Source organism: Cervus canadensis, chromosome 14, assembly GCF_019320065.1.
Source record: "Cervus canadensis isolate Bull #8, Minnesota chromosome 14, ASM1932006v1, whole genome shotgun sequence".
Lineage (NCBI taxonomy): Eukaryota > Metazoa > Chordata > Mammalia > Artiodactyla > Cervidae > Cervus > Cervus canadensis.
The window spans coordinates 28,032,784-28,045,485 of NC_057399.1; the positions used below are offsets into that span (position 1 = coordinate 28,032,784).

General features: G+C 46.4%; 1 protein-coding gene across 1 annotated transcript; it reads right to left on the minus strand.

Moving 5' to 3' along the window:
• Positions 1–9,779: 9,779 nt before the first annotated feature.
• Positions 9,780–12,176, minus strand: FOXD4 (forkhead box D4). Its single transcript, XM_043487018.1, has one exon. It carries the CDS (start codon positions 11,600–11,602, stop codon positions 10,361–10,363), a length of 1,242 nt encoding a protein of 413 aa, XP_043342953.1. The 5' UTR covers positions 11,603–12,176; the 3' UTR covers positions 9,780–10,360.
• Positions 12,177–12,702: the final 526 nt, after the last annotated feature.

Genomic DNA, 12,702 nt, shown 5'->3' on the forward strand with positions numbered 1-12,702 from the left:
CTGACACAATGATTCCTTTGTCTAATGACTATTCTAGAATGCCCTGTGTACCATTCCTTAAATAAAACTGATAATCTGAATAAAATTTCCAAATAACTGACATAATGCCCTAGATAGAAGGTAAAAAAGATTTAAAATGAAAGTAGCTTAAAATAAAATTATATGTATTTTGATGTGTAATGCTTGGAGAAATGACATACTTTTGCCCAAGGCAATAACAGAGACCAAAATTACGCTCTCATATCAGAAATAACTAAAAAACTGGACAAAAGGCATGAAACAATGGTCTTGAAGACATTGGAATCAAGCAACAAAAGTCTGAGTTCCCCTGTTTGGGGAAACAAATGGGGTTTGTTTCTGGTTTAACTGCATTGTGAGGGCTTCCAGGCCACAGCACAGGAAGAGGGATGAAGACAGAACTCAGAGCTTTCTCTGAGGGCAGAGGACAGAGCTGGGGGTCTGGGAAAGCTGAGGTGGCTAGAATTTCCACAGCAAGGTACTGGGGAGAAAAGTGCTACACAAAACTGCAGCAAATACTCATCCTCCTATGTGTCCAGCACAGTACTGACCAGACAATTGATGTGAGAAAGTTACCTGAAACTGGAGAAAGAACCATCCACTAGTGAAAAGCACTGGGCGTTCATGCACGGCAACAAACAGTGCCTGCTGCCTTCAGTCGAAATGGAAAACCTCAGTTCATGAGGCAGGCACAGAGGACTCACAGGGGGTTTTGTCTCCGTAGGGGGCAAAGCAGTCCTACACTAAATGCTGTTCTTATCATTCAATAAAGCAAGATCTGAAAAGATCAGACTCTCCAAGCAGCTTAATGGCATGAGAAACTAAAGCTTAAGAATATTCATAGGAAAAAAAGAATATAGGAATACAAACCTATCACATACCCAACAATGTAAAACACACAATGTCTGTCGTCCAATCAAAAATTATCAAGGCTGTCAAGAGGTCAGAAAATATGACACAAAGGTTAATTAAAATCAATCCAAGAAATGACAGACATGACAGAATTAGTATACATTTGAACAGTTATTGCAACTGTATTCCACATGTTCCAGAAGCTATAGAAAAGACTGGCCATTTTAACCAGAGACATGAAAAATCTAGGAAAAGACTCAAATTGTACTTCTAGAGGTGAACATTATAAAGTGTGAGATAAAAAATACATTGGATAGGATTAATGACCAATTAAACATCAGAGGGAAAAAAAGACAAATTTTAAAACAAAGCAATACAAATTACTCAAAATGAAACACAGAGAAAGAGGCTAAAATAAATTAATAGAATAGCAGTGAGCTATGGGACAACTTTGTGTGTGTGTGTTAAGTCACTTCAGTTGTGTCGGACTCTGTCCCTGTGGGCTGCAACCTCCCAGGCTCTTCAGTCCATGGGATTCTCCAGGCAAGAATACTGGAGTGGGTTGCCATGCCCTCCTCCAGGGCATCTTCCCAACCCAGGGATTGTACCTGTGTCTCTTACATCTTCCTGCATTGGCAGGCAGGTTCTTTACCACTAGCGCCACCTGGGAAGTCCTAATATTATGTGAGTTTAGAATCCCTGGGGGGAGAAGAGACAGAAAAGTACTTACAGAAATAAAGATTAAAATTTTTCCAAATGCTTAAGACTGTGAACTAGTTACCTGCTTACATTTAAACATGTAGATTACCATGACAGCAACAGCTACAAATGTAGGCCATTGTAGAAGGTGATTCAAATTCATATACCATGAACAGTTTTCTTTCTTGGGTGGGACTGTCTGATATATTTCAGGATGTTCATCAACCCTAAATCTCACCCCCAAAAATGTCAGTAATGCCTCCCATTCACTGCACACAAAACACAAAAATCTGTCCCTACAATGTGGTGTCACTTCTCTGAGAGCCACGGAGCTACAACAGATCAGGGCCAGCAAACTATGGGCTTCATTTGTATGTCCTGTGAGTAAAAAATAGTTTTACATTTTTTAAAGATTGTTAAGAGGAAGAGGAGAGATGAGAAGAAAAGAAAAATGAAGAGGAGGACAAGTAAAAATAGTAGGAGAAAGAAACCGAAGAGATGAAATAAAGGGAAAGAGATAGATTATAAGTGGCCCCCAGAGCAAAAAATAAGATGTCGCTGATCCCTGGTCTAGACTTCAAAGGGAAAAGGATATCACATGGTCCATTTTCACAAGGTGTTTATAACCTAATGGGGAATTTATACATTAGGATTCAGCCTAAGAAGCAGAACCATGACAAGTAATATGTAATAAGGGATTTATTACAAGGATTAGACGATGTGTAACTGTAGGAGCTGGTGAAGAAGTCCACGGGAGACTGATGCCTTTGTGCCTGGTGGGGGCCAAAGGTCACTGCAGGTAAACAATCCATCTATCTCGAGTGAAGCTACACATGATGCTGGGGAAAGCAAGGACAGATGGAAACCCACCAGAGCCAAGTGGAACCCATGAAAACAAACTAGAGTCCATGTCTTTCTCCCCACCTTCAATACCATTGATAAGCATGACCTGAAGAAGCTGATGCCCTCTGCCACTGAGCTGCACAAATGTGCCACCCTCTACATGTTCTTACAACACCGTGGGTTTACCCTGCATTGCCCCCATCACACAATCCTATAATTGCCTGCTTCCTTGTCTGTGTCCTCTGCTGGATTCTGAGCCGTAGTGGTGGGGACTGCATCTGTCATGTTCATCGTTGTATTATCCTTTGCTCCTAGCACAGTACCTAACAGAGTAATTGCTCAAGGAATACTTTCTAGATGAATAAATGAAAGATAAACCAACATATGAAGTGAAAATCAAGCTGAGCAGAAATGAAGCAGGTGGTTCATTCAAAGGAAGGATGCTCCTTTATTCTACAAGTGCGAATTCTAATTTTCGAGGTGTTGTGGTGACTTCGTGTTATTTTGCGAGGCTTTGGTGACAGGCAAAAGCAATTCTCTTTGTAAACAGGAAGAGGTCGCCCAAAGGGTGTGTACTACACCAGTCCTTGGGAGTGATGGTGCACGTGCTTGTCCCTCACACCAGAAGGCTAAGCTAAGGTAGCAGGAGATCTGCACTGGGAACCATCTGGCAGGAAAGAAACAGCATGCCCTATACATCAACCATGTGGGGCAGGAACCAGAGAATGTCCGCCATGTGAAGACTGAGCAGGACACAAGAAAGAAGGTATCAGGGAAAACGCCACCAATACTTAAGGACACATCACGGTTATCATCATCACTAAATAACAGCTGATGTTTAGAGTATTTAACCTGCCAAGCTAACCATTCACATGCATTACTTCAGGTGATCTTTACAACGAAACCTGTAATTATCACCATTGTATAGATGGGGAAATTGAGAGGCTGTTTGTCCAAGACAGCAGAGCTAGTAAGAGACAGAAATGGAATGCAAACCAACACACTTCTCATCCAGAGACCCACTACCGTCTATTCTTGGAAACTAAGTTAGTCCTGAGAAAACTGGAGTCTACGTTTTAACAAACAGAAGCAGTTACCTATAGCCGGTATTTAAATGGTTCTAGAAAACATTGGAAATCTATTCCAGGATTAAAGTTTGAAAACTATTGAACATAAAATATATACATATATTTGTATATACCATGTGATATGGTATGTAATATCATACTGATTAAGTGCTAAATGCAGTGAATTAGGAAATTCAGACAAACAAAAAATATCCAACAACATTATATAAACACCACCAGCTTACTTAACAGGTATTAACAAAGTGATCTATTAATTAAGGTATTAGAATACCCAAATCTAGTTTTACCTAAAATCTCTATTTCTTCTAGGTGAATAATACTTTTTGAACAACAATAATGTGCATAATATTTAGATCCATCTAAACAAATCAGAGCCCAATATATGTAACACCTTTTTACACACATCAATATTACAGATACAATAAAATCAAATTAATTTCATGAGATACTAAGATGACTAAAACTTGGTCTCTATCTACATAAGGATTCCAGGGACTGGGGACACCAAAACTTCTGCTAAGAACTGCAAAATGAGACAAAAGATAATAAAAGCCCAATGTACAACAGAAGAATGGAAATTGAATTTAGTAGGCATATCAGTTTTAGTAAATATATTTGTTAAAGTGAATTTTTTGTTTAGTTTCTTTCATAAATCTGTTCAATTTAGACTTATCCTAAAATGAATTTTCTTCTCACAAGCACAGAATTTATGCAATTACCCTATCCCTGATCTCACCAAATGTCACCACTTTTCATTCTAAAATACAAAACAATATAAAACAATCTGTGGGATGGGGCCTGCAGCATGTTGGGTCTTAGTTCCCAGACCAGGGATCAAATCCATGCCCCCTGCATTCGGAGCTCAGAGTCTTAACCACTGGACTGCCAGGGACGTCCCTAAAACATAAAATTTTGAAACATAAAATGTCTTTGGAACGTCAACTAAAATTTTAAAGGTGTAAAGAGCTTCATTCATGCCAAAATAACACTAGATTTAAATTTTTAGATGAAGTATTTGATTGGTAATTTTATATTTCTATAAATACATGGGAAACAATCTCATTTTTAAAGTTGTAAGAAAATGTTATATTTACATTTAGGAAAAAATTACATTTCCCAGACTCATGCTTACCCTAATAATACTTTCTCAACAGTTAGCTCAGCTCTTAAAGGTATCTTAACTAAGCTCTGCCCCTCTGCAAATAGTATTATCAATATTTGCTAATATTCAATGGTCCAAATAGTCTTATCCCTGGAAATATCTCTAAATATTACAAAAACATTGCCTGTAACCACAAGTTCACAAATGTCAAATTTTTGGAGATAGTCCATATTCTTCCACAAAAATGCAATTTAAAGAAAAAGAATTGATGAAACCTAGAAGAGACAGAAGAGACTATATCAACCAAATATAATGTGTAGCCCTTATTTGCATCCAAATTCAGACCAGCCAACTAATCAAAAATTGTTTTGAAAGAATAGAGGATATTTAAGTATAGCCTGGATAAATTGACACTATTAATGAATTATTTAGATGTGGTGATGATGACACTGTGGCAACGATGATGTAATTCTTATCTTTTAGAGAAATTTTCAAAAATATTTGTAGATGGAATGGTAAGATATCTGGGGTTTGATTCAAAATAATCCAGTGGGAGAGGACTGTCAGAGGGTAAATATGAAACAAAACTGGCCTAACAAAGAGATATATAGAGGTTAATTATGTTAATCTCTTTATATGTTTGGAAGCTTCCATTATAGAAAAAATTTTAATAAATGAAAAAATAAACAGCTTGAAATATGGCACAATGTCTCTTATACAACAGATACCATGAATAACATAATAATACAGTCACCTTAATTTTAAGAACTATGGGTCATAAGCATGGCTTTGAATACAGACATAGTTACTGGTAGCAAAATGACAGTATCTAAAGAAAAAGAATTAATTTAATCATGTTTAATTCAATCTCATTGTTCTCTTTGCCTGAACAGAAACTGCTTCACTGTTAGAATAAATCATAACTATCCCCAAATAGACTTAATTACTGATTTCAATAAGCATACCCCAAATTCTAAGAACAAATAAGAAAAGGAAGTTTATAACTAAGTAGTTCTTTTATAAGCATTCATTTTAACATATAAACCTTAATTATGTTAAGACAGCTGAGCAGCAGGAAGCCGGTGTTACTGAACCTCAGACTGGGTCTTCAAATCGTTTTCCCTTTCCTACACCTAATTTTCCGGTGGGCTTTTTTTTTTTTGAGGGGAGGGCAAATTTTGGTATTAATAGTTATCACTTATTTAAGTTCTTTACACCTAGTGGTGTATATGAACTCAATGTTTAAACCGACTTAAATAATATCAGTGCTGATATGAAAACATGGCCATTAAGACTAACCTATTTTTATAGAAATTACAAGGTGATATTAGCAATTAGAGTAATTTTACGATTCAGACTGGAATCGTATATTAACGTGGGAAGACATTTCTGAACATTCTTCCTAAACGCTGGGAGTTGCGGGGATGAGAACTAGAAGTTCCTCACACTTTCAGTAAAATGTGAAGCAGGGTGCAAATTATTAGGAAACGAAATTTACTCTATCTCCCCCCTCCCAGCCTTTGTTAATTCTTATCGTCGTTTGATTCTAATTATCGTATCGTCTGCTGTACCTCTAGATTTTCTACAGTCCGTTATTTCATCCACGTCAAAATGAATGAGAGGGAGTGTCTGGTTTAGGCAGATGTCTGGTTTAGGAGCTGAGAGAGGTTCCTGAATTATTAGCTACGCTCCCTTGAATAAGCAAGTACCACACACCCACCGTACGCAGGAACGGGGCGAAAGACACGTTATCGCGGTGCCACGTCGCACCTACGTGGGGCGTGCAGGCCACCGGCAGGCCCCCAGGCTAGCAGCCTTCGACCACCTCGGGGTCCAGTCCGCCCAATCCACAGACGCCCTCCCTCCTTCTCTGCGGGGGCCCCACCTGCACTCCCATTCCTGCCGACTGGGGGTGACCGAGGGCTGGTCCTTCCTCAGCCCTGAGTCCCCACCCCTCCATCACCTCTTGGCAGGCCGGCGGCCCCAACAACCCGGGCACATCAGGGTCCCTTCCGCGCTGTCAGGCTCCAGGACCCGCGCGGAGCGCGAGGTGGAGCGCGGGGTCAAGATTCCGAAGAGGAACCGGGGCTTGGCTGGGCAGCGCCGGGCGTACCTCCACCTCCAAGATGGGCGGGCGGCTGGGGAGAAGGCAGCGGCTCTGGGACTGCAGGCGGACGGATGGGGTCCCGTTACCTACAGGGAGGGTGCCTGGGTTCCTGGAGACCACGAGAGGGAAGAGCGAAAATCCTGCTGAGTAGGAAAAACTCACTCTAAGGGCTCTCGGCTGACTCCTCACTGGAGACCTTGGGTTAAACTAAGTCCTCTAGTTCGGCGTGGGCTGGGCATGGCCAGTGCCGGGCCGCGCCTTGACCTTCCCTCCGCACCGCCCAGGCGCTTCCTAGCTTCCCAGGGAAACAAACGCAGAGCCGGGCTGGGGATGGCACGGCGCGTGTCCTTGGGGCATCCGGCCCTTGAGAAAAGGCGCCTCCTGACGCAAGGGGCCAGAGTCCAGGAGCCCGGATGTAGGCTCCAGAACCCAGGTCGCCTCAGCACCTGAGGCCTACTCGAGGCCCAGGTATTATAAGATGGCAGACGCCCATGGCGGTTAGTAGTTGAGAAAGCCGACAGAGCCCCGTGCCACCGCTTAAGGTCCTTGGGCGAGTTTCCTAATTTCTCTAAGTCCAGATTTCTTCTTTATATGATGAAGATTTCATTGTGTCGTCTTCATTGAGTGCTAGGAAGGTTAAAGGGAAATCAATTGCCCCGCAGACGGGGAGCAGGAGATCAGGATTAGCCATTATTGTTAATATTATTAGTGTTTTTATTAGCGGGCTGGACCCAAGGGCTTGCCTAGTGGCTCAGTCAGTAAAGAATCTGCCTGTGATGCAGGAGACTCGGGTTCGATCCCTGGGTCAGGAAGATCCCCTGCAGGAGGAAATGGCAACCCACTCCAGACAGAGGAGCCTGGCGGGCTACAGTCAATAGGGTCGCAAAGAGTCCGACACAACTTAGCGACTACACCACCACCCCGGGGAAAGTGCCTTTTCCTTTTTTTTCTTCTGCCCTGGTCCCTCTGTGACTCCCAGCTCCTTCTCACTGAGCTCCAGCGCTAAGGCTCCACTACCCCGGCGGCTCTGGACGCTTCCAGTCAGTCCTGTCTCAGAAGGGCAGGCGTTCTTGCCCAAGCCTTGAGCCAAGGTCAGCCGCAGGGTGGTCAGCCCGGGAGGAGCCCTGATGCCCCTACTCGAGACCCCGGAGCCGGACCTGGAACCAGAGGTGCGGCCTCGCGCTCAGCGCGTTCCAGAACCCTGCCCGGCCGGCTCACCGCGCAGAGCATGGCGCGCGCTGCGCACGTTCCGGCTGACGGCCGCCCCAGCCCAGGAACTGCGCCGCCACGAGGCCGGTCTGGGTGCGCCAGCTCGCCCAGCTCCGAGGGCTCGGCAAGGGCTCGGCGTTGCGGGTGGGCCCTCTGCAGCAGCCGCACAGGCGCCGGTGGGGTCGGCGAGTCCCAGAAAAGGCCCGATCTCTCCGCGCGATCGCGGCGCCTCGTGCAGGTGACCCGAGCGCCACGTTCGATAGGAGAAGAACGTTTAACTTACTCTTCCACAGAATCGAAGATTCATCGTAGTACTTAGGCAACGAGGGGCCGTCTTGGGCCGGACTCCGGGCTCCGCTCTTCTGGCCTGGGGCCGCGGGAAGGACATAAGCTCTCATTTCCCGCGGGGCGCGCGGGAGAGCCTCCGGTCGGCTCTGGGCTCTTCCGCGGCTGTGCCCCGCGCTCCGACGTTTGTTGATCGTACAAATGAACGAATGTAGGCATGGAGAGTTTTCGCACAAGGGGCAGGGGGAAATTGGAATGCGAACGGGTTAGTCGTTAGCATGAAATAGGTTCCCTTTATATTCTTGCTTGTTTCCAAGCACTCAGGTGACTCCGGACCCGCAAAATTTGCGAAAAGGATCTTAAAGCTGAGGTGATGAGGGCAAGGCAGACTGAGTTCAGGATTTGGCAAAGCCTACGGAGGGAGAAGGGGCGGTAGGGGGTTTGGAGGATCGCCTGAAGGCCGAGAATAGAAGCAGACGTAGCCAACTGGTGGTGCCTGCCTTGCGGGCGGAGGCTGCAGGTGTTGAAGGGAGGGCAGAATCGGAAGCAGAAACGCGTACGGCGGCTACCAAGGTTGACCGTGGGAACTTTCCAGAACACCCTCGGAACAAACTGTTGCAAGCCGGGAGGAAGTGGAGATCTTAGGTAGAGTGATGGGACGGAAATGAGAAGCTGGGGTAAAAACGGTCAATTACACGGCTCTAAAAACGTCTCTCTGTGTGTTCCCTCCCTCCTGGAAAGAGAAATTCACACCTGGGACAGGGTAGTAGACGAAGGGGAACCAGCTTACATCCACGAAGGAACTTCTTCCAAACCCGCAAGGAATACGATTCCTTTGAAACCTGAGCCCTGCGCAGGACCGCAAGAGCTGCAGGGTCTCTAGAAATTCGCTTTTTCTTAATGGGAGTATTTCTTAATGGACATCTTCGTTTTGTTTGCCTCCCTCCATGAAACCGAATTCAGTGAAACCTTCCTAGTGACACTGTCCTTTCAGATTTTTTTTAAAAAAACTTCTTTCTATTCTAAAGAAAGGGAATAAAAGTTTGTAGAAAGTACACAGAGTTTTCAAAACTGCAAATGTCCAGGATCCGAATGCTTCGTTTGTTATTTCCCTTTTCTCTGGGCTCTAGTTTCTAAATTTCTGTTTTTAAATTGCCTTTTATTTTTCCTGAATAAACTTTGGCCACTACATTTAAGACTCACCTCATATCACCCTTCAGTTTATTTGGGAGAAAAATCAATGCTTTAAAAAGACGGAAAATAAATGGAGAATATATAGTTAGATGACCTCCAATTAATTTTTATTTATAGATTTCATAAATACTAAATCCCACATTTTAAAAGCCAGGATTTTCTCAACTTCAAATATTCGCAAGTTTTAAAAACCATTTTGAAAATAGATTTGTTTCTTATGTCCATAATGAAAATGGATTATAAAACTAAATTGAGAGGAAAGAACTAAGTTTTAAAAGTTATAAATTCCACTTGGAAGGCGAAATAACATAAAATAAACAATGTCGTGTAGTGATTTAGCACTTTATTTAGTCTGTACAGTTAGGTTTAATTTTAACACTGTTCCACGGAAGGGGCACATCAGACACACAGGAAATAAATCCTCTGAAATTAAAATTCTACTCATTACACATCAATTTCAGGAAGACATAAAGGGCACAAGCATTCTGCACTGGACTTGGGAATAATACTTGCAGTTTCTAGGAAGTGAAGACGGGAGAAACATGTTGTGCATTAGACGATTTACTTTCTGCTTTTCTTTTAACACCAGAATAAAACGCCCCAACTTACGTTCATAGTTCCTCTGGAAATGTGCAAATAGGAAAAGCCTTGAAAGTCAGGACTGGAGTCTGCAAAAGAAATGGCTGACGCCATGCGAACCGAAATTTGTGATTGCCCGGCTGCAGGATTCGGATACACACAAGCCTGGTCCCGGCTGTGCAAAGTGAAGTGCGCCATGGCGAAGACAGGACGACCTCGGATGGCTCCGCCCTCCGGGTTGGCTCCCCGTCCGCCTCACTGAGTCGGCTCCGGGACAGGTGTGGATGCTATTCAAAAGGCCGGTGAGGTCCCCTCTCCGCCCGAAAGGGCGACCAGCGACGTCAGCCTAGAACCCTCTGCTCCGGACTGACACCCTAGCTGCGCCTAGGTGGCGGACAGGTGACGGCCCAGCAGAGCGCCCTTGCTGGGAGCGCAGCCGCTGGTACAGTCCTGCTGCTGCTGCTTCAAAATTGTCCGGGCAGCGGATGCGGCGGCGGCAGCGGATACGTGGAGCAAAGGGGCAGCGGCCTGAGGATGCAACAGGCACGGCGAACGCTGCAGCAGGTGGCAGTAACCCCACGGGGTCGCGGGCAGACTCTGCGCAGCGCCTGCACCCGCTCCCGGGACCCCTTGCATGATACTCTCGATGCTGAAGGAGGTGCATCCGCCAGCTGGCCGCGACGCCGGCCCCTTGCTCTCTTCCCATGGCTGGGAGTCTAACGTTGGCTGCAGCGCCGGAAGGGCGCCGGGGGTCCCCAGATCCTCGCCTTGCGCTTTCCTGGGAACCTCAGCGTAGGCCGGGGCGGAGAGCAGCAGGTAGCGGAGGGGGTGAGGATGTAGCAGCGCGCACGGGCGGCTCCCGGGGGTGGAGGCCGTATAGGCCCCAGGGACAGGCTGCGGCGGGGTCGGTGACCCGAGCAGCATGCCCGGGTAGGGGCCGTGCAGGGCAGCGGGTGCAGCGGGTAGGGGGAAGGGGTGGTGTAGGTGGGCTCCGGGAGGTGGGTGGTGGCGCTTGAAGCGCTTCCTGCGCCGAAGGAAGCTGCCGTTGTCGAACATGTCCTGGGAGGCGGGGTCCAGGCTCCAGTAGTTGCCTTTGCCCGGGTGTCCTGGCTCGCGGGGAATCTTGACGAAGCAGTCATTGAGGGAGAGGTTGTGGCGGATGCTGTTCTGCCAGGCGGGGAACTTGCGGCGGTAGTAAGGGAAGCGGCCACTGATGAAGGCACAGATGCCGCTAAGCGTGAGGCGCTTGTGCGGGCTCTGCAGAATGGCCATGGTGATGAGCGCGATGTAAGAGTAGGGGGGCTTCGCCGGCTGCTGGGCTTCCCGAGAGGCCGCTGCAGACCCCGTCGAGACTCCGAACTTGGGGCAGAATTCGGAAGAGTTGCTTGGGCCGCCGCTGCTCTCGGTGCGCTCTCCCGAAAGCGCGCCAGCGCCCAGCCGCGCCTCCTGCGGCTGCGGCTGGTGTAGAGGCTCTGGGAACCGCTGGCTTCCCTCGGGTTCCTCATCTTCCTCCTCCTCTTCATCTTCCCCCTCTCCCAGGATATCGATCTCACAGTCTTCCCCATCGGAACCCCGGAGGCTGCGCGGAGGTGTGGGGCGAAGACGCTCAGCTCTAGGCAAGTTCATGGAGGAGCAGGCTCTGCAGATGCCGGGGAGGTAGCGGCCGCTCACCTGGCTCCGGGCTGGAAGCCTGTGTTGAGTGTTCCAAGAAGCGGAGACGCTTGAGTTCCCGCTTGTAGTGGTGGTCTTTTACTTCTGTCGATTTGTCCTTTCCTGCACCGTCCGGCAAAGCCGCACTTTGCCTTTTATTGAAGTTTCTGGGTCCTTGTGTGATGGACTCTGCCGCCCCTTCTCAGACCCTTTCTCGCCCTACTTCAGAGCGCCCTTCCTTCCTCCCAACGCAGTGCAGTGATGAGGGTCCTTTGAGCATTACCCGACACGACAAGAGCCTTCAGCCTCCTCCTCCTTGCACCCACCCGCCAGCATGGAAGGTGCTTCACTCCTCAAGATCAGCCGGCCAATCGGGCCGGGAGTTGCATAGGCTCTGTTAACGCGCTTTGAAAACCTCTCAAATGAAAAAGCGGGGGCGGGGGGTGTAGGAAAATATATACCCAACAGTCTAAGGCCACATCGATATTCAAACCTGTCTCTTGAAGGATAAAAATAAGAGGCGGGAGAAGACACTGAAAGGTATAGGGTATTTAACTGCAAAAGAATGTGTAACAATAAATGTTTTTGTTTCATGCTTAGTTACCCATTTTCATTGGTGGGTTCTGTCCTCCATGATAAGAGCTGAAATAAGTAGTTGAAATATTTTTAATGTTCTAACTACACTCCCCAGCTCAAGGGTGGAGTGTGAGAGTGTTGCCTTGTCCCTACTACCGCCTATCTCAGCTTCCCAAAATCTCCATGACTCAAGTTTTCAGAAGACTGAAATATCCTGCCATGAAGTTGTGGAAGTTCAGGATGGAGGGAAAAGCAGGAGGGCTAGAGAGAAGTCCCCTTCCAGCAGTGATTCTCAACTTCTTTGAACATTTAACCTCAGTATGAAATACATTTTATACCATGATCTTGCATACAGACTTATATAACTGAGGTGAGTTTCATAAAACAGGTGATTTTTTTTAATGGCCATGACCAACTAAATTGTACCAACTAACCAGTGCAAACCCAGTTTGAAATATCTTTTACCAAAATGGCCTGACAATTCCAAAGGATACACCCAG

What these genes read in the sequence shown, in the direction of transcription:
- FOXD4 (XM_043487018.1), bottom strand. Translation starts at nt 11,602, where the DNA reads ATGAACTTGCCTAGAGCTGAGCGTCTTCGCCCCACACCTCCGCGCAGC.